We start from the raw sequence: 25,121 nt of genomic DNA, 5'->3' as shown, positions 1-25,121 counted from the left end.
GATGTGAAAGGACTTTATCCTACTGATCACTCTTTCCACTATAATTCTGAGGCGGGTAATGGCTTGGGTTTGTTCCGTTCCCTCCTTGCTGATGGAGCTGAACGCTTAAAAGGTGGAATGATGATCTGTGTTTACATTAAAACTATGTCCTTCCTCTCTTCAGATCGCCTGTATCCATTCGGGTTTCAGGTTTGGATCCACAGGAAAATAATGAAATGAAAGGCCGGGCTGTTTTGGTTGGAAAACGAACAGCCTGGAACACAACTGAGACTGCAACTCTTCGACTTGCCATTCTTCACATCTGCCGCTATGCTAACAGGAAGTTGTTTTACACGTCAGTGACGTACTTCCGGTCGAAAAATGCGGAAGTGTGAAAAAGGTCTATTGCTCTGGTTTACGTCATGCATAGATGGTGTTTCGCTGAGAGAAAGCTTTGGAGCGCATACAGGACCGATAAGCTGCTCTGCGGACGCCCCGCGTAAAGTGCCGCTCCGCTCTCGCCCCGCTGGCTCTCCCCTCTCTTACACCCCTCACGAGAGAGATGCGGGGGGGATCCGTGCCCACTGACATCTGGAACCGGCACCCGAGCTCTGCGATTTATTAATGTGTTTGAGGGGAGGGTGTTTTGTTACGTGTGCGTTTTGTTGTTTTGTTATGTGTGAGCCGAACCGCCGCTCTGGGTTAGCGGCTGCCGTCCTGGGGCAGTGTGTGTGTGAGCTTTCCAGAGCAGAAATGCCTCTCAGTCCTTAGAAACTGTTCAAAATATCACATGGAATTGTGTTTCCAGTTGTGCCCTGACAAAATAAAGGCAGTTATTCCCACACATTTACGTGCAGCCAAGCTGCAGATTGCAGCGTTTCCCGCATGGTTAGTCCTGGATTTTGTGTCCATCAAAAGGCTAATGTTGTTAGCCCGTGTTGTTAGCCTCTCCTAACACCGGGCTCTACCAGCTCCGTACTTCTTTCGCAAAAAAAGCACTGACCACGCGGATTAAATATGAAATGATGAGCGAACAGGCACTTCATAACATTAATAAAAGCCCGTTTGGAAGATCGCCTCGTATATTACCGAGCTGCTGCATAAACATTTGTGACAGCAAAGGTTTGTTTACAACGGGACACATTTCCCTTCCGGGTTTTCGACACTACTGCGCATGCCCAAATGATTTATTCCGACCGAAAGTGTGACCCATGTGAACGTTTCTTCTAATCGGAAAAAGGTTTTCTGATCCCATGTGCACGGGTGAATTGTAACCCGACCATTGACCCGATCAAGATATTTTGCCCATGTAACCGCGGCTAGTGATGGAGCTGATGTTCTGCTCCCACTTGAGGTCCTGGCTGATGATGGTTCCCAGGAAGCAGAAGGACTCCACAGAGGTCACCGGGGAGTCACAGAGGATGACAGGGGGGAGGGGGGGCTGGGGCCTTCCTAAAGTCCACTGTCATCTCCACTGTCTTTAGAGCATTAAGCTCCAGGTTGTTAGCGCTGCACCATGACACCAGCCTGGCTATCTCACTCCTGCAGGCTCCTGTATCTCACTCCTGTAGGCTGTAGACTCATCTCCGTCAGAGATGAGGCCGATGAGTGTGGTGTCGTCAGCAAACTTCAGGAGTTTGACAGACAGGTGACCAGCTGTGCAGCTGTTTGTGTACAGGGAGAATAACAGGGGTGAAAGGACACAGCCCTGGGGGGATCCGGTGCTTGTGGTCCGGGTATCCGAGACGAGCTTCCCCAGCCTCACATACTGCTGTCTGTCCGTCAGGAAGTCTGTGATCCACCTGCAGGCAGGTGGAGTCAGGCACATTCATCTGGGAGAGTTTGTCATGGAGCAGGGATGGAACTATTGTGTTGAACACGGAGCTGGAGTCAACAAACAGGATCCTGGCGTAGGATCCTAAAGACTCCAGATGATGGAGGATGAAGTTGAGGGCCATGTTTACAGCATCGTCTACCGATCTGTTGGCTCTGTAGGCAAATTGCAGGGGGTCCAGGAGGGGGTCTGTAATGTCTGGCTTCATTGTCTCTTGTGTACCTCCTTAGGCGGCTGCTCAAGGCTATAGGAGCCTTTGTTTGGCAGTTTCCAGTGCTTCAGGAATGGGCATGGCTGTATCTTTTAGGGTACTTGCTTTCTCATTGTACCTCTTTGAGCCTCTGTCAGCTTACTCACATCCTTCCGAGTTGCCTTGATTTTGGCCTCTAACCGTTGCTTCCATGGTGGGTACTGTTTTCTCCCATGGTTGCTCTTATAGCCAAGCATCTCCAAAATCACTGCTGCTGAAGTGTAAACCAGTTCATTGGTTTCTGTGATTGTTGTGGTAGGGATTGCCGTCAATGCTTCATTCACAGCTTCCAGGAGACTTTCAGGCGGTCCATCACTTAACCGTTGTAGCTGGTGTCGGGGTTGGTTTCAGGTCAGTTGCTGCCTCGCTCAGCATATCTGTGGTTGATGGGGCTGTCCACCCAATCTAAGGGTGGGAGTGTGGTATAACCTCTTCTCTGACCTGCTAATCTGGCTCTCCCGTGATATTGCCATTGTATTGTATTGCTTCAATCTCAAGTTGTGACAGGAGTTGTCGCTTGTGGATGTTCGAGCATTAGGCTACCAGTTGTTTGTCAGTTTTATATATATATATATATATATATATATATATATATATATATATATATATATATATATATATATATATAACCATGCAACACAAAACATGACTTCAACTCTGTGAATACATTAATGAGCTGCACGATTAAAAGCCACACTTTTTCTCGAGAACTTTGAATACTGTTACTTTATGATTTACCAGTTTATGCTTGCAACTACAGTACCTGAAGAGTCCAGTCACCGCACATGAATCTTTACATTTGCTTTCATTCATTCTCTATTCAAAGTTGGGGTTTTTACCGCCCTCCCTTTACTGTGTTGCTGGACAGGAGTTTGAAATAAAACATAAAGGAGAGAAACGAAGAATTGGCATGACTTAGATATAAAAAAAATGTTTTATAGCAAACTGAGAGACCATTTGTCTCCATCAATCCGTCAATGAAATGCAGTGTAAGTGCATCCTGTATTTGGTCGTTCTAAGCAGTTTCCCACCTTTCACATTAATGTTAATCATTAAGAAATGAACACTGATCACTTATCTTACAACTGGTTAATATTATTAGATGATCTTTTGGTCATAAGCATGTTTGAATTTGTTTCTAAAAATATTTTTAAAGAATGGTTTAACCAGTGTTTAAAAAATCTTATGAATTAAAGTTTGTAGCATTTAAAAATTGAGTAAAAGCAGAGAAACCTCTTTTTCTAGAGACTTCACCTTTGTCCACAGAGCATGGTTACACATATATGGAGGCCAAAGGCTAAACAAAAAGATATTACATAACCAAGACTCTGATGGCCAGAGAAAAAAGTGAAGACTGAAACATTTTTGGTAAATATGGAAAATCTATGAATGAGCCTGGCATGCTTTTAGCAGAACTCTGTTTGGTTCTGTGCAGGAAAGTGAACCCACACACACTCTGAGGAAATACTCAAAGGACCCATTAGACGGCAGCCACAGGAAGACGCCCTGACGGTGCGTTTGCATCATCCAGTAGCAACAACTGAAATGTTTTATGATGTGAGTTTATGACTGCTCCCCAAAAATGTCCCTGGAGAAAAGCTCCTTTTGTTACAAAGATTATTTTGTATTAAAGGAGTTTTTCTGAAGCTTTATCAGGTGTAGGGCCAAAACCTGACAAACAAATGATAAAAAAATCTATTTTTTCCAATGCAATGTTGACACAGGCAGGAGACCAAACCCTTTTTCAGTTCAGCCGCTTGTGCATAGCAATAGTGTTTGTTGTTGAAATGGGATAGGCAGTGTCAGTTACCTTCAGCAGGTCTTGTTTTTTTACTGTGATAAATGAGTAGGAGTGGCCGCCTTCTCTGTGTGCAGAGTTGAATGAAAAGTGCAGAGTCATCAGCCCAGTTAAGCATATGGGCTATAGGCAGCATGATTTTGCAGAATTAGGAGGAAGTCAGACAAGTCATGTGGGGATCTTTTTCTTCTCTTTTCTTTTTTTAAAAAATTCTTTTGGAGTTTTGAATGAAACAGTGACAGAATCCTGAATGCAGCACTAAAACGACTCTTTATCTGCTGCTTTTTCTTTGAAATGCAGGAGTTTGTTGGAGTTCTGTGTTTGACAGAAGCTGCAGTTGGAGAATCAGAGGTGGAGTTAACCACAGAGGGTTGTGTAACTCTTCAGGAAAAGTGTGGTTTAGCCAGTTTGGACCTCGTTAATCTTCCTGAGGGATCTCACAGATCTGTGCTGAAAACAATAGAAGGAAGAAAAAAAAGGGGCCGTCTCTTCACTCCTCCAATCCGGACGTAGTGGGTTGGAGCTGGTTATAAAACCAGGAATGTGGATTCGTCTGCACTCACTCCTCCCTCCTTCCTCCTGCTGAACTCCAGGCCTCAGCTGCTGCTCGTCATTTCTGTTACCATGGCCAAGGACATGACTCTGCTGTGGGGCTCTGGCTCTCCCCCCTGCTGGAGGGTGCAGATCGCTCTGGAGGAGAAGAACCTGCAGGGCTACAACCAGAAGCTGCTGTCTTTTGAGAAAGGCGAGCACAAATCCAAGGAGGTTCTGGAGATCAACCCCAGGGGTCAGGTGAGATCATCTCATGCGCGTCACCTGAGTGCGTTTGCATGAGCTGTGTTTATATCTGCTGTTCTTCATCCTCCAGCTTCCTGCCTTTAAACATGGAAAGATCATCCTGAACGAGTCCTACGCCGCCTGCTTGTACCTGGAGGTGAGAACTTGGCTCAAACCTCCACCACTGACATGAAGAGGAGGGTTTCTTCAACAACACCCTGCAAACAGATGCAAACATGAGCTAACTGTTGCTCTCTTCATGTCTCCCAACAACAGAACCAGTTCAAGTCTCAGGGGACCCAGCTGATCCCTGAGGGCGCCGCCGAGGTCGGCCTCATGTACCAGCTCATCTTCGAGGCACAGCCTCTCGCCCAGAAAATAGGTATGCTTCTCTGTCCAAACACCACAGAGCCTAACGCTGACAGATTGGTCTAAAGTGGAGGATCGGTGGTCTTTCTTCCAGGTGAGGTTCTTTACTACAACTGGAAGGTTCCAGAAGGGGAGAGGCACGATTCTGCCGTGCAGAGGAATAAAGAGGCCCTGAAAGAGGAGATGAAAATATGGGAGGGACACCTGCAGGTAAGGCCGGAGAGCAACACAAATTCCAAACTTTTGATCCTTTCAAATGAATCAAACGTAGCACCAGAGTGGGAGTGGCACCAAAAGCGGTAACAATAAATGGTCCAGTCAAGTTAAGCTGTGGTTTTGTGTTTATGTGCGCTCACTTCCTGTCAATCCCAGCTTGTTTGTTTGTGGTTTGAATGTTTGTTGTGCTTCAGCTGCCAAACAAATGTACACAGATCAGCTGATTTTACAAGCTCCGGTCATTTGCATGTGTGTGTTTTTATCCAAAAGGCCTCACCCAAAGACTTATGGGAAGTTTTCCCATCACGCATGATTAATGATCGGACACTAACATGAAATATGACATCAAAACAGGTGGATTCCACTGAATACAAACACTGATTTTCTGTCTTTTTTTTTTTTGCTTTATTATTTTTGTACCTTTTAAAATTCCACCAATGTTTGTTGATTTTTTTTTTTTTTTTTTTTTTTTAAATCTTGATTATTTCTGAAAAAAAGACACACAAACACAATAACGTCTGTGACTTAGGAGAAACAGGAAGAATACATGACACTTATAGATAGAAACTTTATTGATCTCTGAAGGGAGAAATTCAAAAGCCAGCAGTTCATATCAGGGAGGTTCATTGAACAGCCTGATAGCTGAAGGGACAAATGAGTTCCTAAAGCGCTCTGTCCTGCAGCGCAGTGAAAGGAGCCTATTACTCTGTACTCCTCTGTTCATCCATAAAAATGTCTGGGATCGTCCAGAGATTTATCCCAGTTTGGTAAATTTAAATGTTAAAAGGCCCTAAAACGACTAAATTCCTGGAGTTTGCAGTGAAGCTGTTGCCTTCAGGAAAGTGACCTGCCTACACTTGGTTTCATTTTCAAAGCGGAAGTTGCCCATTTGCTGCGACACAGTTTAGGAAACAGGCTGCGTGCGTGTTTGCACAACTGTGGTTACAAACCCACGGCAGCGTCTTCTGCTCTCGAACCGGTGAACTCCGGGGAAGTTTCTGATGCGCGCAGCCCGAGTTTGCGTCTATGCTCATGCTGTTCTTGGTGTGTTTTAGGTTTTTGAGTTGTAGCAATCATTTCTTCTTCTTTCAGGGATGTGGTGATTTCCTGGTTGGAAAGTCTTTTTCTTTGGCTGACGTGATTATTTTCCCAGTTTTTGCTTATTTCATACGAAACGGGTAAGTTCCCCTAACCGCTTAGTTTTTCACTTATTTGAAAGAGCTCGATGTTAAAGTTTCACCACATCTCTGCTGCCTTCAGAGGGAGTGAGGAGCGTTACCCCAACGTGGCAGCTTACTACAAAAAGCTGAGGGACAGACCCAGCATCAAGAAAACATGGCCTCCCACCTGGATTGATGGGCCTGGAATGGGAACACTGAAGGACATCTGAAATGCTTCGCCATTTCTCTTTCCAACCACTCCAAGTCTTTGTGTTTTTCAAAACCTATCGGCATATCGGCTTACGAATTTTGATTTTGTGCTGTGAACAAAATAAATGGGAACAAAATGTAAACATACTTGTTTGTTTCTGGGTCATTTCTTTTAAAAAAAAAGAAACACTTAAAAGGGCTGTTTTAATGTCTGATGGGTTCAAACAATCTTCAAAAATACTTTTGTTATGTTACTTTAAAGGTTGATTAAAAAGCTTTGTGTACATTTTTTTGTGAAATGAGGATTTATCTTAGGCTCCAGCAGGGCGTCGCACTTCCTGTTTGCAGCTTGTCCGTAGAGATGCATGAACAGGAACATTTATCCCCTTGATGCCGGAATTTATTTCCAGCTATGAAAACAAACAAAACAAAAAAAAAATCACTCATCTTTTTGCTTTTATGTTGATGCTAAATGAAGGTGAATTTGGAGCTGAGGTAGTTTGATGCATATTTTAAGCTGTTAGCTCTTGGCCGAGCTGAGTTTCTCCTCGATGGAAAGCCAGATATTTCAGCTGAAGGAAACGACCAGGCTGCAGAGCCGGAGTTAAACGCCGGGAGAGAAGACGGAGGTACAAGCCATGTTTACATCCGTTATTATGGGAAACGTCCGCTCTCTCTCTCTAACAAGCTAGGTGAGCTGAGGGTGCTCATGCGTCTGCAGCGGGTGTACCGTGAGAGCAGCCTGCTGTTTCACCGAGATGTGGCTCAACCAGGAAACGACAAACTCTGTGGTCTCAGTTAACCATTGTGCTATCCTATGACCCCACCCTTACATTGACGTGTTCTCCCTACCATGACAAAGGTGGATAAAGGTAGAAAGATTTCATGTAATCCATGGACACCAGTGAAGATCACAAATCATTGAAGAAAAAAGGTTCAGAGCACTGTCTAGTGGGTCTAGATGACCCAACTCCCAATGGTAAAGTGCCTAGGATAGCACGAGGGTTTTGCTGGATTCACGCTGGTGCGGGCGGACCGGAGCGCGGCGCAGAGCTGAAAGAAGAAAGGCGGTGGTCTGGCGGTGTTCGTGAATGACAGATGGTGTAACCCGAACCACATCACTGTGTGTGAAAGAACAGCACTGCAGCAAGGACATTGAACTGGTGGCAGTCAGCGTTCGGCCGTACTACCTTCCACGGGAGTTCTCCCATGTGCTGGTGGTGACTGTTTACGTCCCTCCGTCGGCTGACGCTGCTGTCGCTTGTGAGTGCGTGCACAGCACCGTGTCCCAGCTGCAGACACAACACCCACAGGACCTGATCCTGATTTCTGGGGACTTTAACCATGCATGCACCCCCCCTCTCTGCCACCCTGTCCAACTTCACCCAGTATGTGAACTGTCATACGAGGGACATAAAACTCTGGACCTTTTCTATGCTAATGTCAAGAATGCATATGCTTCTGCCCCCCTCCCCCCCTTTAGGACGCTCTGACCAGAACCTGGTCCATCTCTCCTCTGCACCTACACTCCAGTGGTGAAACAGCAGAAACCACAGATTAAAACGGTGAAGATCTGGACTGAGGAGGTAACAGAGCGACTAAGGGACTGTTTTAGCACCACAGACTGGGACGTTCTCTGCAGTCCACACGGGGAGGACATTGACAGTCTCACTGACTGCATCACGGACTATGTAATGTTTGTGTGGAAAACACAGTGCAAACAAAATCAGTGCAGTGTTTTTCCAACAATAAGCCCTGGGTCACTCCTGAGCTGAAGACCCTCCTAAATGAAAAGAAGAGGGCTTTTCTCTCTGGGGACAAGAGAGAAAAGACAAGACCAGCTCTGTGAGGGCTGCACACTGGAGTCCATGGAGGAGGTGGCGGACAGGAGGATGTTGGCTAAGCTAGCATCCATCATGGATACCCCCTCCCACCCCCTGCACCAAACTGTAGAGGCACTGACCAGCCATCAGACTGTACAACACCTTGTTACAGTGACACTCCACGGACCCACGGGTGTTTCTTCTTTCACTCATTTATTCATTTACTTTTGTTGCAGTTGTTGCTGTTTTCAATTGTTTTTGTTCCTGAACGGTTGTTTGTTTTGGTGTGTACTTTATTACTTACTTATTTTTGTATTAAAAGAAAAAAAAAAGTTTTACATGTTTTTTACAGTGGATCACATGTTTTTTACACTTTCGCAGCTGTCTTTATTTAATATGAATGTTGTTTTTGATGTCCTTTTTTTGATGTTATTTCTGAATGTCGTTGTTGCTGCCACAGATAAATGAATTTCCCCATCGTGGGATTAATAAAGTCATCTAATCTAATCTAATTTGCACCAATAGGGTTCATCTTTAAACCAAAATAGAGACATTATTTTTGTTCTTCTACCTTTTATCAAAAGAGAGGAACCATTTTATATTCTTCAAGAACAATTTTAGGTATAAATAACATATTTAATGCAGATTAACTTAAATTTAAATAATTTCAAAGTAAGATGTAACAGGTGAATCCAGCAGAAATGACCAGTGTCCAAACAACGAACAATACACTTTCCTTCCACAGGAGGTCAGTCTTCTCTTTTCTAGGAGGTGTCTTTGGAGCAAAACATCTGCAGTTTGAGCTCATTTTTCATTTTGCAGATTGATGAACTTTGGCCTTATTTCACACACGTTGCTTTTTTCTAATGTTTGCACACAAAATTAAACTTACTAAATTCCCAGTAAATTCCTTTTTTTTGTATGGTTTTCCTGTTTTAAATCTCTGCTGATTTAAATTTTCTGCTTAAAATCTCCTGAAAATTTCATCTTTATATCTCGTTGAAAGCTGATATTTGCATTTATCCCAGTTCCAGCTGTAAAACGTTTCTTTTGCAACAGTTTGTACATTTTTTTTTATACAAACACACTTTTAACTTGATGTCATTTGTTCCATCCTGCAGTAGTTCTGGACTGAAGGACCAGATGGTTTTCACAATTCTTCTTTCTTACTGCGCCTTTGAGCAAAAATTTGATCCCAGCCACAAACTCAGAAACTCAGATCTCGCTGAAAATGAATTTTGGACATATTAAAGACCCCCCCCCCTTAAAGAAAAGTATGACATCAAAGCAAAACCATACAAAAATGAATGGGGCCAAAATCTATGGGGCTAAAAAACTGAATTTTGCTACACATTTAACAGAGAACTTTTTGAAAATTAACTGTCAAATACCATTTTCATTATCATTTGAATTAATTGACAGAATAAGTAGTGTTGAAGAAGAGAATGAAAAAGCATTTCAGTCAGACAACTCTTGCAGAAGAATATTTATTTCACAACATCTTTATATTTTCACATCTTTTGGTTGGCATTCACAATTAGATTCACAACTTCGGTTTGGCATAAGGCTCCGTTCAATTCCTTGAGATAATTCTTTTTCCTTACACTTTCGGGTAACAAAAACCCCCAACACCAAGATCATCCAGAAGAAGAAAATGTGAATGTATAATCAGTGTGTAAATAAGATGAGGTGTGTTTTCGGCGGCATTCCATTTTCACTTCATTTCATTTTCCGGTATGACTGCTATGTGTTTACCCGGTACCATTGACCGTTTGGCCGCTCCCGTTCGAGAACCACTCTACGAAGGGAACATGCTATCTAGTGTACCTGCTATGTGTTTACCCGGTACCATTGACCGTTTGGCCGCTCCCGTTCGAGAACCACTCTACGAAGGGAACATGGTATCTAGTGTATCTGCTATGTGTTTACCCGGTACCATTGACCGTTTGGCCGCTCCCGTTCGAGAACCACTCTACGAAGGGAACATGGTATCTAGTGTATCTGCTATGTGTTTACCCGGCACCATTGACCGTTTGGGCCGCTCCCGTTCGAGAACCACTCTACGAAGGGAACATGCTATCTAGTGTATCTGCTATGTGTTTACCCGGCACCATTGACCGTTTGGGCCGTTCCCGTTTGAGAACCACTCTACTAAGGGAACATGCTTTCTAGTGTACCTACTATGTGTTTACCCGGCACCATTGCCCGTTTGGCCGCTCCCGTTCGAGAACCACTCTACGAAGGGAACATGCTATCTAGTGTATCTGCTATGTGTTTACCCGGTACCATTGACCGTTTGGCCGCTCCCGTTCGAGAACCACTCTACGAAGGGAACATGCTATCTAGTGTATCTGCTATGTGTTTACCCCGGCACCATTGACCGTTGGGCCGCTCCCGTTCGAGAACCACTCTACGAAGGGAACATGCTATCTAGTGTATCTGCTATGTGTTTACCCCGGCACCATTGACCGTTGGGCCGCTCCCGTTCACCAGGGGAACATACTATCTGAAGAGAGAGAGAGAAGACTGGAGGAGAACAAACGAGATTACACAACCTGATTCAATTTAAACACCATGCATTTTATACTCATCATTCGCGGCTTCCACTTGAAGAAGGACTTCTCTTAAGATTATTATTTTCCTTACGCTTTAGGGTAACAAAACCCCCAACACCAAGATCGTCCAGAAGAAAAAATGTGAATGTATAATCAGTGTGTAAATAAGATGAGGTGTGTTTTCGGCGGCATTCCATTTTCACTTCATTTCATTTCATTTTCCAGTATGACTGCTATGTGTTTACCCGGCACCATTGACCGTTGGGCCGCTCCCGTTCGAGAACCACTCTACGAAGGGAACATGCTATCTAGTGTTTCTGCTATGTGTTTACCCGGTACCATTGACCGTTTGGCCGCTCCCGTTTGAGAACCACTCTACGAAGGGAACATGCTATCTAGTGTATCTGCTATGTGTTTACCCGGCACCATTGACCGTTTGGGCCGCTCCCGTTCGAGAACCACTCTACGAAGGGAACATGCTATCTAGTGTATCTGCTATGTGTTTACCCGGCACCATTGACTGTTTGGGCCGTTCCCGTTCGAGAACCACTCTACTAAGGGAACATGCTATCTAGTGTACCTGCTATGTGTTTACCCGGCACCATTGCCCGTTTGGCCGCTCCCGTTCGAGAACCACTCTACGAAGGGAACATGCTATCTAGTGTTTCTGCTATGTGTTTACCCGGTACCATTGACCGTTTGGCCGCTCCCGTTTGAGAACCACTCTACGAAGGGAACATGCTATCTAGTGTATCTGCTATGTGTTTACCCGGCACCATTGACCGTTTGGGCCGCTCCCGTTCGAGAACCACTCTACGAAGGGAACATGCTATCTAGTGTATCTGCTATGTGTTTACCCGGTACATTGACCGTTTGGCCGCTCCCGTTCGAGAACCACTCTACGAAGGGAACATGCTATCTAGTGTATCTGCTATGTGTTTACCTGGCACCATTGACCGTTTGGGCCGTTCCCATTCGAGAACCACTCTCCGAAGGGAACATGCTATCTAGTGTATCTGCTATGTGTTTACCCCGGCACCATTGACCGTTGGGCCGCTCCCGTTCGAGAACCACTCTACGAAGGGAACATGCTATCTAGTGTATCTGCTATGTTATTACCCCGGCACCATTGACCGTTGGGCCGCTCCCGTTCACCAGGGGAGCATACTACCTAAAAGAGAGAGGGAAAGAAATGAAATGGGAGCCGACATAAGAAGTACTCATACCTGATCTTAGAACGTAAAGCCCACGTCCGCAAAACGCTTTGCGGAACTATAATTTTAGCCGCCATGAACGACCCTAGGATGACACAAACTTACATCCAAGACAATGCTCCCGATGACATCCTATGCCATGCTGAAATAACCCCATATTCGAAGCTTCCATCTCATACTATGACGGGGTTAACGGCCATAAACATTTCATTTGGCATAATATTCACACAAGCTTAGTAACATCCATTATTCTAAGCTGCCATCACACTATGACGGGCTCGACGCCATAACATCCATTATGCATGCTACCCACGCAGGCTTAGTAACTTCCATTATTACGAACTTCCAACGACAATACCACAACGAGCTTAACGCCCACAAAGTTTTCTTCCATTCGGCATACCAATTAAACGCCCTTAAACCTCCATGTAATCGAGTTCCATCTAAATATTAGGAACGAGCTCAACGGCTAGAATTACTATGCGTCATTGATACACTAACATATGAACTTACGACCCAATTTTGTAGCTCCATCGCATACCAATAGGAATAGGTGGAAAACAAAGTACAGACCACTGAAATGAATTAACCAAGGACGTCCGGATACTCCAAAGACGGGGTGCGACGTGCAGCATAACGCAAAAGATTACATAGGGACAGAGAGGCGCGTATCATAAACCAAGATCTGAGCAGAAACAAATCTGGATGGCGGAGACCCATCCGTCTTTCTTGAATAAAGTGGAACCGAAATCCAAAGCGAGTGTCTGACAGAACAACTTATAGAGATGGCATAGTCGGCCGAGCGCAAACGAAAACCAGAAGGAACACGAGGAAAAGCCGCCGATGCCAAATTCAAAGCGGAGGAACCGAGGCGCGACAGTTCCCACACAATCGCGTCAAACCTGAACGTCCGAGTGTCACCTTAGTGCCGATCCAAAACAGAAAACGGCCCCTGGGAAAAGCCCATCATGAAACACCCCCCCCCCCCGACAAATCCCTAAATTACCAAAGAACACACAACCAGAATGCCAAAAAAAACAAAACAAAAACAAAACACCAGTGTGCGTGAGAAGACAGGGCCACGCGCCAACTGACAGACGCACACACAACAGGGCAGAATTTAGTTCCGCCGAAAACCAGGGGGACACTCTTCACATTTCCTTCTCTCACCCTCTCACAAAAGAGACCCATCCATAAACCAACCAATTCAAATGCAGGTCAACTAGCAATTGTACACAGCTTCAAAGAAAGCAAAACAAAGAGCCGCCACTGAATAATGGCCCAGACAGCAGAAACCGGACCAGAGTTTGAAAAACGCACTGTGCCTTATTGAGAACTGCAAGTGCCAGGGTCCTTAGGAGCGTGACGTCACAGATGACAGCGACAAGCAGGAAAAACCCCGGAAGAAAACACAGCAAAGAAGCCGAGGCTAACGCACGCCGCTCACCAAACATTCCGGCAACCACGGCACCCAAAAACGCTGAGACATCTCCCGATCGATTGCCACAGACAGCCCGACTGTGGCAGGACACCGCTCCGTAGACACGCAACGCGACACACAGACACGCGACACAAGACCCGCGGCTCCGAAGACGCGCCACGAGCCGGAAGCCGAAACACAGGGGCAGACGCGGGGAGACGGATGTCCCCCCCCCCCTATAAGAAGGGGGGAACCAACAAACAGAAGAACGGGGGAGAACACCATGACGCAGAAGGAGAACAGCGAACACGGAGAATCGGCGAAGAGGAACGCAGCGCTGCTGCGAAAAGGATGAAGATCCAACAAGATCCGACAAGGACCGGTGGGACAGTGAAAAGAGAACAGCGAGCACAGGGAACTGCAAAGAATGAGCGCTGGAGGGAAGAGAGAATGAACAATTGTACACCTGACTTAAATAGGACGCTAAGCAGGTGAGTTAATTGACTGACCCGCCCTAGGGGAGTAACCTGTAATTCTGCAGAGTATCTGCCCGAAATGCGACGAGTCGCTATTTTGGTGGATTGCTTTTTCATTTTAATTTTGAGTCAGAAAATGCAGCTTCATTTTGAAAATGAAAAAGCATTTCTGGTATTGACTTTTATTTCTAATTATGCTACAGAATCTCTTCCATACATTCTCTCCCATCCATGTTTTGATATCTAAAACACATCCTAAAAGGTCATCAATGGGTCCCAAGGCGTCAGGAGACACAGACAAATATAACTGGGTGTCATCAGCATAACTATGAAGGTTTATGCCAGCTGTCCTGATGACATCACCAACCAGAAACATATAAAGGTGAAAAGTGTAGGTCCAAGGACTGAACCCTGTGGCACACAACATGTCAGTCTGTGGCTCCCAGATGACGAATCCTTTACACTGACAATAAAATCTCTTCCTGTGAGGTAGGATTCAAACCAGCAGAGTACTGTTCCAGTGATTCCAACCACGTCATGCAGCCGGTTAATAGCGTGGTCAACTGTGTCAAAGGCTGCACTCGGGTTGAACCTGAGATCACTTATAACCTTGACCAGTGCCGTCTCTGTGCAGTGATAGGGTCTAAAACCAGACTGAAATTTTTATAAAATATTATTTTTATTTATGAAATTATTTGGTTGGATAAAAACTGGTTTTCTAAATTTTCTTAAAAATGGCAGGTTTGACACTGGTCAGTAATTATCTAGATTTGAAGCATTTCAACCACTCTTCTTCAGGGCGAAATAAGGCGCCTGGGATCTGCGCTATCTCTAAAAGTCAACTGTCACACTGATTTTCAGCAGAGTTCTGACCTGCAGACAACTCGACCTCAACTTTCAGCTACGCTGATAACAGCTGCATAAGGACAAGGACCTTAAACTAATTCTGCAGACATTACAGCAAACAGAACTTATAAACTCTGTTAAACCCAGAAAGATGGCTGTCATTCAGGCAGCAGAAGATAGAATACTAACTTTGGACAATCAACAGGATGTGGACCCTTTTCTATTTCACAGGATTACATTATAATTACAATACTAAAATTGCTTAATCAATTATTGAAGATGGTTAAAGTGATTGATCTCTAATTACATCACTTCTCTTGCCACAAAAAATAGATTCATGATTTTTTTCTAATGAAAGATAATCAGCACATATTAACTTTTTATACTTGATGTGCATATTTTGGAAATAGTGTTATGTGTAATTATATTCATGATTGTTCTAATGTAATAATAATCTGCATACATTTTTGATACGTGATCTTAATATGCTATGAAGATTTCTGAAACAGTGTTATGTCTATTTTTTCTGATATAGTATTATTTTTAATTATAGTCATGATTTTTCTAATAAAAACAATCTGAAAATATTTCAGATAACTGATCTATATGTGCTATGCGGATTTCCAAAATAAAGTTATGTCTATTTTACATAATAATCATGTTATTCATCTTTGTCATGTGATCTATTGATACTTCAGGATTCTTAATTCTGTCTGATAGAAGTTATGAACCGGATAATGATAAATCATGTAATAAAAATGGTTAAGGTATAACAGGGGTGGGATTATATAAATTCCCTTCCTTCCACTCCCTTTCAAGCAATCTTTGATTTAATGTCAAATTATCCTAAGTTTGATACGTCTTTGTATGAATGTATAACTGCTTTGTAGCATCGATCAATGCAAAACTCTCTAGTGTGTTCTCACAAGCAAAAGGGAATGCAAATGACTGTACTGTTATGGTCGTTGGGTGATATTAAGTCTAATGTTCTTTATCTTATCAGTGAAGTGGGCTGCAAACTTCACATTTTAAAATGCTAAGAAAAGAACATGGACTTAATTTTGAATAGTATTCCTGTTTTTCTTGTTTAATAAAGTTGTTGTATTGTGTAAGCTTTTCCTCGAAGATCTGGAAATGAATTGTTAGTTTTATTTTGCGCCAATGTCGTTCTGCACTCCTGGAGATTCTCTTAAGTCTCTCTGTTCTCCAAGTATGAGGTGCTTTGTTTTTAACTGTTTTTATTTTTAAAGGAGCAACTTTGTCCAATATTGATATGAGTTTACTATAAAACTTTGGACGAATAAATCCACAGATTACTTTAGAGTATCTGGTTGGTTGTTTTCCAGATGTGAGGTGAAGTTTTCAGTCAGTTCAGAGTGTAGACAACTCCCTCTAACAGCTCTCTTTGCTCTCTAGTTTGTGTCTGACAAAACCATAATAGTAAAACTCACACGTACGAGTGATCTGAGATACCAACATGCACAACACACATGTGGCCATCAGGCCACGACTGATTAAAACATCTGCAGTGTGACCCCTGTTGTGGGTGGGAACATTGACATGCTGAGTAAAATCCATTATTGCTAAACTGTTGAAAAAGTCTTGGACATATGAGTCCGATGGATTGTAGGTTAACATGTAGGTTAAAACTGCCCAAAATAGTTATTCTCTGCAAATTCAGAATAAAAAACATGGTTTACGCTTAAGGGCTTATAATTTCTGTTAAAGGTTTTGAGGTGAACTCTTGATTGGTTTAATATGACTGATTGAATGGTACACGTGGTAGGTCTTATTAAAGGTTTTGTAGATAATCCATGTGGGGGTCCTAAGGGAGGGACATAAAATTGGTGTGGTCCAGGTTCTGGAGAAGTTTAGGGAGTTGGCAGAAAGTCCTCTTTAAAACAATGAACAGCATGTCGAATGTTTGCTGTTAAAATACTACCACCAAGCAGACTGGAATAAAGTCCATCTGGTCTGACGAAAGAGGGGCAATTCCAGAAGAGGTTAAAACTGTCAATAAAACCAAACCTGTGCATGCGGGAGGTGGAGAGCAGCCAGGTGTGTAGGGAGAAGATCCTGCTGAAACGTGTAGATCCTCAAGTAAGTGTGGGAATAGGTCCAGAGATAAAAACTGTTCTTCCAGTGTCAGATAGAAGAGTTACATAAATTGGCTTTTTGTGTGCGGAGTGTTCTGTCATTGATTCCAATGTGAACTATAATCCGAATGACGCTGGTCGGGTCAGGGGGCTTTTAAAGAAGATCCTTCACCTTAGCCCCAAGGAAGCATCTGGGAATGGCATTGATGTACCCTATTTCTGAGGGGTATTCCAAAAAGCAGGTTATGTGAGTTACCTCGAAAAGTTTGAGGCTAAGGAAGCGGATTTTCTCAACTGTTCCAAAAACAGAGGTATGTTTCAGGGTATGTCAAGTTCCCATAGCAACTCATGCTCTGAACATAACCTGGTCTGGAGCAGGTTAAGTTGAAGGTTAGTTTGTTTTCATAGAGGTGAAGCAGCATGGCGTGTCCATTTGAAGATGATTTAGTGGATGAAGAAGCTCAGATAATACTTTTTCCACCGTGAGAGGGTGATAAGACCACGCATGAATGTTTAAAGATAAACATTTTACATTAATCTAACTTAATTATTTGCTTTACTTAAGATAAATCATTTCTTTGAGTGTAGTCAACTTAAAAATAACACATAGTTATCAGACATTTATTTTACTTTCATTTAAATTAATTCAGTTAAGCAGGTGTAACTTTCGTGCTGCTGTTAGATCGGCACCGCAAGGAATTGTGGGATACCATTCCCTTTGCCTGTCTGGACGGATTTGGGTTTAAGTGCGGCTTTTTGACCAAATGTGTTTAGTTGTTTAGCTGTTTTACTGTGTTTTGCCGAGTTATTTTATCCTGTTATGTTTAATTCTTTCTGCACAATGAGTGAGAGGGTGATGACCAAACCCCTTGTTCAGATACTGTTGCAAGAATTAAAGTAAAGGTCAGAGTCATGAGAAGTGTACACAGCTTTTGTGGTGCAAAGTCACACTGTATCATACATTTTTATGTTAAAAAAATCATAAAGTCTACAGACTTAATTTAGACATATGAGAGTTCAAGAAATACAATAAATTAAGATGTATAAAAACTAAATTGAATTGTAATATTATGACATTTAGTTATATAAACATGTAAATTTGAGTTGTACAAAAAACTATTAAATAGGATAGACATAAGAAATTAGGTTGAATAAATTTAAGTTCAAAGTTCAAAGAAGTAAATTCAAAGTAAGACATTTAAGTTATATATATATATATATATATATATATATATATATAGATAGATAGATAGATAGATAGATAGATAGATAGATAGATAGATAGATAGATAGATAGATAGATAGATAGATAGATAGATAGATAGATAGATAGATAGACTTAAGATAGACTTAGACTATATATATAGTCTAAGTCTAGCGCTCGCTTCTTTTTCTCCACGCGTTTCCATGGTGACTCCGGAAATCAGCAATCCATTGATAATGCCTTGTTGTACTTGCCGTGCACATGCTTTAACCCAGGGTTACCAAAAAGAGGTTAATCATGTAAACTCATATCAGGTCTTTTGGAACCGACATACCCAGAGTAAGCAAGTTCAGGCGAAGTTCAGCCAGAGTTCAAGGTTAAAGTCAGGGCAGTTTAAACATGCTTTCTGGAATACCCCCCAGGTTATGGAGTCGCCAACAATCAGGGTGGTTTGGGGGAATAGTGGTTGGGGGCGAGAGGATTAAGCCTCAATCGGACTAGCCACTCCCTCCTGCTGCTCTGCTGTTGCTCCTGGGGCTGGGGGAGGGGGGGCAGTTCTGGGCTGAACCACTAGTGGCTGGTCTTGGAAGCTGATAGACCACCTGACCCCCAGGAGTAGAGATGGCTGCCTCATTGTCTGCCAGAACAGCAAACTGGTTGGACAGTGCAAGATGAGGAGGCAATGTCTACCTCATCTTGGGTCTCCTTGTGCCCCTAACAACCATTTCAGTCCAGGATGGTTCTTTGGTGTCCAGCAGGAAAAAGGCAGAGCACATTTTGCCAATCCATGGAAAGAGTGTCCTGGGCAGCCATCACTACTGAGGAGGAAGCTGGAGGTTGCAGGTGTGGACCAACATCTGGTTGCTTGGACCATCAACTACCTCACAGACAGACCACAGTTTGTGAGGCTGCATGACTGTGTGTCTGATGTGGTGGTCTGCAGCACGGGGGCACCTCAAGGGACTGTGCTATCCCCATTCCTGTTCACCCTGTACACATCGGAGTACACCTACAACTCCCACCACTGTCATCTGCAGAAGTTCTCAGATGACAGTGCCATTGTGGGCTGTGTATCAGGGGGGGATGAGCAGGAGTACAGGGGGGTCATCTCTGACTTTGTTGGCTGGTGTGAAGCAACCATCTGCTGCTTAACACCAGCAAGACGAAGGAGCTGGTCCTGGACTTCAGGAGTTTCCCCTACACCACACTCACTGGTGAACATCCAGGGTTCAGACATTGAGGTCGTGGACACTTTTAAATATCTGGGTGTTCACCTGAACAACAGACTGGACTGGTCCAACAACACGGATGCTCTGTACAGGAGGGGTCAGAGTCACCTTCACCTGCTGAGGAGACTGAGGTCTTTTGGCGTGTGCAGACAGCTGCTCAGGACCTTTTATGACACTGTGGTGGCCTCAGTGGTCCTTTATGGAATTGTGTGCTGGGCGGGGGGCAGTACAGACAGAGACAGGAGGAGGCTTAACAAACTGGTTAACTAGTGTCCTGGTCTGCACACTAGAGTCCATGGAGGAGGTGGCGAACAGGAGGATGTTGGCTAAGCTGACATCCATCATGGATAACCCCTCCCACCCCCTGCACCAAACTGTAGAGGCGCTGACCAGCTCCTTCAGCACCAGACTGTTACCCACAGTGCAAGACGGAACTGTAGTAGTTGTTTTTGTAGTTGTTTGTTGTAGTTTCTTGTAGTTGTTGTTTTTCAATTTTCAATTGTTTTTGTTCCTGAACAGTTGTTTGTTTTTGGTGTGAACTTCATTACTTATTTCTGTATTTTGAAAAAAGAAAAAAAAAAGTTTTTACATGTTTTTTTACAGTTGATCACATGTTTTGCAGACCACATGTTTTTTACACTTTTGCAGCTGTATTTATTTAATATTTATTTATTTATTTAATAAGAATCTCATTTTTGATAATAATTTTCATAATAATTTTAATAATAATTTTTCATTATTTAATATGAATGTCATTTGTGATGTCCTTTTTTGATGTTATATTAAATAGATTATTTCTGACTGTCATTTTTTCTGTCACAGATAAATGAAATTTCCCCAAAGTCATCTATCTATCTATCTATCTATCTATCTATCTATCTATCTATCTATCTATCTATCTATCTATCTATCTATCTATCTATCTATCTATCTATCTATCTATCTATCTATCTATCTATCTATCTATCTATCTATCTATCTATCTATCTATCTATCTATCTATCTATCTATATATCTATCTATCTATCTATCTATCTTCACCTGGCGCCAGGCTCAGGCGAACGTCATGCCGGTGTTGGTAGCCGCGCCGGGCTCTGGTGAACACCACACCAGCTTCAGGCCAATGTAGCGCTGGGCTCTATACTTAATGTTGTGTGTGTGTCATGACCTGCATGTGAGTGTGGTGTTAGAAGTAGTTTAACATATAAGATTTTTTTTTATATTAATTCAAGTTTCACTGGAACATCAGACCTAGGTAAGGATTTTCAATCATCATGTAGTGTTTTTTTCTTGTCCAGACTTGGCCGTGTTGATGGTTATTTTTATGGGATGTAACTAGCTGCTATAACTAGTTACTTGTTTAACCCTTGTGCTATCCTAGGCACTTTATCATTGGGAGTTGGGTCATCTAGACCCACTAGACAGTACTCTGAACCTTTTTTCTTCAATGATTTGTGATCTTCACTGGTGTCCATGGATTATATGAAATCTTTCCACCTTTATCCACCTTTGTCATGGTAGGGAGAACACGTCAAAGTAAGGGGGGGTCATCTAAGATAGCACAAGGGTTAAAGTAAGATGCAACAGTGTTTAGCACTGGCAACTCAAAAGCAGGTAAAATTGAGTAAACTGAACTAAAATGTGTAAGTTTATGTGCTACAAACAAACGCAAAACACAGAATAAAAGTATATTTGAACTCAAAGAAACGTGTGCATTTATTTAAAAACAAAAAATCTGTAACTGTAAACTTATTGAACTGCAAAAAGGAAAATGTGCAGTGCATAAGGGTTTACCACCGTGTTGTCAAGGTTGTAGCAGTGTATGTACCGTATTTTCACGACCAGGTGCGCACCGGGTTATAGGGCACAGTCTCAGTTATGGGTGATTTTTCAGTAATTGACACATGCAAAAGGCGCACCGGGTGTTAGGGCGCGGGGACGTTAACACATACCAGTAAAACATGCATGCTAGTGTTGAACCACAACACCTTAGGTACACCGCCTCATAGGGTACCCCCTACAGTTTGGAGAAATATTAAGACTTTAAATGCGCCTTATGGTCGTGAAAATAAGGTATATAGGCATTCACTGGGAATCAAAGTATGTTTGTGAGCAAACATCTAACTTTGACCGGAATTTCCATTGAATTTCTTTCAAACTAGAACATTGTTTTGCCTGTTTCTCTGATTACATCATGTCACTAATCAACAAGATAAAATCAACAGTACATGGTCCAAACCAAAGGTTGCAGAACTGGAAGCTTTTGTTTGCAATGGTGCTGCAATAAATGCAACTGTCTTTCAGGGGCTCTATCGTTCCTGCAGTCAGACCTTCAGCATGAAAACCGCTCTGCTTTGGCTGAGCCTGCTGCCTCTCTACAGCTGTGCCTCCATTGATGGTAATAGCATCTTCTTATGACTCCTTCTGTGGACTTTTTTTTTCAGAACTCATGCTAACTTTGTCTTTTCAGTATGCAACGAGGAGCTTCTGGAGAATGTGGACTTTCAGGGAACAGATATTGCCGAACTTCAGTCTCCTGATGTGGACCACTGCCAGCACCTGTGCACGCAGCACCCCGCATGTCTCTTCTTCACTTTCTTTGGGTCCCTCGGGACTACAGATGACAGGTACTATTCATGGATGAACGCAGAAGTTAAGGAGAATGCTTGAATTGAGACAGAAAGAAATGCAGACTACTTTTACATGTATTACAAAGAGAAAAATAGCTCTGAGGTACAAACATTTAACCTAAAAAAATAAGATTTTGCTGCTGTTCAGGGCCTTCAAGTGCTACCTGAAATCCACCCCCTCTGGAAAACCCACTTCCCAGACTCCATTGAATGGTGCCACATCTGGTTTTTCTCTGAAGGCTTTCTCCTGCAAGCCAAACCTTGGTAAGTTCATAACTATTTTCCTTCTGACATTAAAGAACATACCTCTATTCCCTTTAACTTTGCGTTTCCACGCCTAGAACCTTGTCTGTCTCAGGTTTACCAGAACGTGGATTTCGGCGGAGCAGACTACAGGTTCTTGTTCACAAACGATAATGAAGACTGTCAGAGAGTCTGCACTCTAGACCCGGCCTGCCAGTTCTTCACCTTTCTGGAAGGAGATTTCCGAACACAGGATGTCAGGTACACCAGGATGGAAAATTTGTTGTTTTTAAAATAAACTCACAGGTGATATTAAATCTCTAGGCTCTTTGAATCTCATATACCCTGTGATAATTAGTTCATGTCTGTCTGAGAAAAGCGTATTTAGGCAGTGAGGAGTTTTACTGCCATAAACGTCTGTAATCATTCTCCGTGGATTTCACCGATCACGGTTATTTTTAGAACATATCTCCTGCAATAAACGAGGGAACTCTGTTCTGGTAAAAAGGTAAAAGAAATGTGCGTAGCTGCAGCAGAAGACATTGACATTAGCTGTTTCATTATTACTAAATGAGAAACAGACGCGCAGACTTCTCAAACTGTGAGACGTGTGAGGAGCTGCAGCCCTCAAAGTCTTTATTAGGATTATGATGGGAGAGGATCCATTATTTATTGGTTTTGTGTGTGTGTTTTTTTAAATGTATCAGTATATTTTTCCTGAAATTTTGTCTTATTTCATAAATAATGTTATTTATGTTAATAAAAGGATCATGAATGAATTAAACTTTATTCAAAGGGCTTCACAATAAAAAAAAGAGATCTAAAATAAGAACAAAAGTTTTAAACTAAAAACTCTAGAATATTCTGTTTTAGAATATGATTTTCAATCCAAATGTTTTCATCTACATTCCATGTTATGTCATTCTCACTTTACGCATCTGCTCGTGGTCCAGCCCTTCTATCGAATTTTAGAACCCAATGTGGACCGTGACTTAAGATAATTGCCCACCCCCGTGCTAGACCAACATTTTGAAGCAATATGGGGAAGAAAAATGATCTCTCTGATGCAGGAATGCCTCAAATAGTTAAAGTTTCTGCCAGACAAATACATCGGATTAAGAGAGCAGCTGTTAAAATACCAAAACAAAGCTGGAAGAACATATTTGAAGCTGCTGCTGTCTCTGGAGTCCCATCAATATCAAGATGTAGGATCCTCAAGAGGCTCGCAGTTCTACTTTAACCATCTGTTAGGCCGCCCCTAAACAACACACAAGCAGAAACAACTGTAGTGGGCCCAGACAGACATGAAGACTCATTTTCAAACAGTCTTGGCCACTGATTAGCGCAACCCTGGATTGCTGCGACCTGCCCCGCTTCAATGCCTGAAACATGCTGCTGCCAGACCACCACACCTGATGTGCGAACCACATTCAGTGTGTACATAGCTTCAGACTGATGAAGCAACTGGATGAATGCAGAAAAGGTTCAGGCGAAGATCTTGAGTCTTTGTGTCATCACTCAACTTCAAGGCAACATTGCCTGGATGAATGAGAACCATCATCCATGTATTGAGATACTCACCAGTTAAGAAGTTTCTTATTTGAACTACTATGAAGCTCCACTGTCATTTATGCTTCCCTTCCAGGTTTCGATGCCACCTTAAATACAGCTGGAATATACCCAGGATTCCAAATATAGAGAGAAAGACTGGCGTCACATCTGGATTTTCACAAAACTTGTTTTTAAATCAAGATTTTAAAAAAGGTAACACTGAAACACAGAGCATGTTTGAATCCAGGACCCTTATGTGAATGGCTTACCGGATTTTTAAACTGTTCTTCACAGGCTGTCAGAAAACATTTTTTGTGAACATGGACATCCCAGGAAATGACCTGGAGTTGGTTAAAGCAGCTTCAGTGGAGCACTGTCAGGTGATGTGCTCGGCTCACCCTCAGTGCACGTACTTCTCCTTCCAAAGGTACAGACAGCATCGGCCTCAGTGTCACACCTTCATTCCATTTCACATTAATATTTTCTGACTTCTATGATTAATTTTGAATGTTTTCATAAAATCTGCCTTTTCCTTCATAGTGTTTCCTGTTTGTTTCAGTACTGGGTTTAACTGCAATTTGAAGAACAACCAACAGAGCTTGGTGACTGTAGCTAAAGAGGGAACGACTTCAGGGCTGCCGGCACGATTCTGTCAGCTTGCCGACGGTAGGAAACAGACAGCAATCGTTTGGTAAAAAATCCTTTATCCTGTCCTAATGTGTTCGTTTTGAACAAACATCAAAGGATTTTGTTCTTCCTGACTTTAGAACAAAGAAAAACTGTTCACATATGTCTTCAGTGTTTTAAGCTAAACCTCTTACCGCTTTCTGTCTGACAGACTGGTTGACGACGCGTTATGAAGGGATTGATTTTTTTGGTTCTGATATTGGCTTTGAGCCGATGGACAATGTCCAGCAGTGTCAGACGAAGTGCACCGCCTCTCCTTTCTGCCAGTTCTACACCTACGCAGATGCGAGCTTCCCTGACCCCATAGCTAGGTAGGAGACTCCTCTGTGGGATTGAAAATTCTCACAGAAACTCTAGAGAATTTAAGAGATTCATTTGTTTGTTTGTTTGTTTGTTAAAGGCGCCGCTGCTATTTAAAGCGTGTGGTCACCCTGCCGGCTCCGCCCAGCGTCACGAAACTGACAGGAGCAGTTTCCGGTTTTTCTGGGAGGAACTGTGGGACGATAGTTTTCTGAAACTTCATTTGCAAAATAAACAAATCTTCCTTTAATGGC

General features: G+C 42.8%; 2 protein-coding genes across 2 annotated transcripts; both read left to right on the top strand.

The window, feature by feature from the left end:
• Positions 1-4,286: 4,286 nt before the first annotated feature.
• LOC101167553 (glutathione S-transferase A) lies at positions 4,287-6,740 on the top strand. Its single transcript, XM_004074396.4, has 6 exons — positions 4,287-4,653; positions 4,730-4,795; positions 4,915-5,020; positions 5,102-5,217; positions 6,316-6,401; positions 6,484-6,740. The coding sequence occupies exons 1-6, from the start codon at positions 4,486-4,488 to the stop codon at positions 6,611-6,613; spliced, it is 672 nt and encodes a 223-aa protein (XP_004074444.1). The 5' UTR covers positions 4,287-4,485; the 3' UTR covers positions 6,614-6,740.
• Positions 6,741-16,946: 10,206 nt separating this feature from the next.
• LOC101167304 (coagulation factor XI) lies at positions 16,947-25,121 on the top strand. The gene is made up of 10 exons (XM_004074395.3): positions 16,947-17,027; positions 21,761-21,854; positions 21,927-22,083; positions 22,235-22,350; positions 22,428-22,590; positions 23,975-24,093; positions 24,175-24,307; positions 24,440-24,546; positions 24,719-24,878; positions 24,968-25,121. Exons 1-10 carry the CDS (start codon positions 16,962-16,964, stop codon positions 25,080-25,082), a joined length of 1,230 nt encoding a protein of 409 aa, XP_004074443.1. The 5' UTR covers positions 16,947-16,961; the 3' UTR covers positions 25,083-25,121.

The sequence above is a fragment of the Oryzias latipes genome, chromosome 11 (assembly GCF_002234675.1).
Source record: "Oryzias latipes chromosome 11, ASM223467v1".
Classification (NCBI taxonomy): domain Eukaryota; kingdom Metazoa; phylum Chordata; class Actinopteri; order Beloniformes; family Adrianichthyidae; genus Oryzias; species Oryzias latipes.
This window is presented reverse-complemented; position numbering and strand designations above follow the sequence as displayed.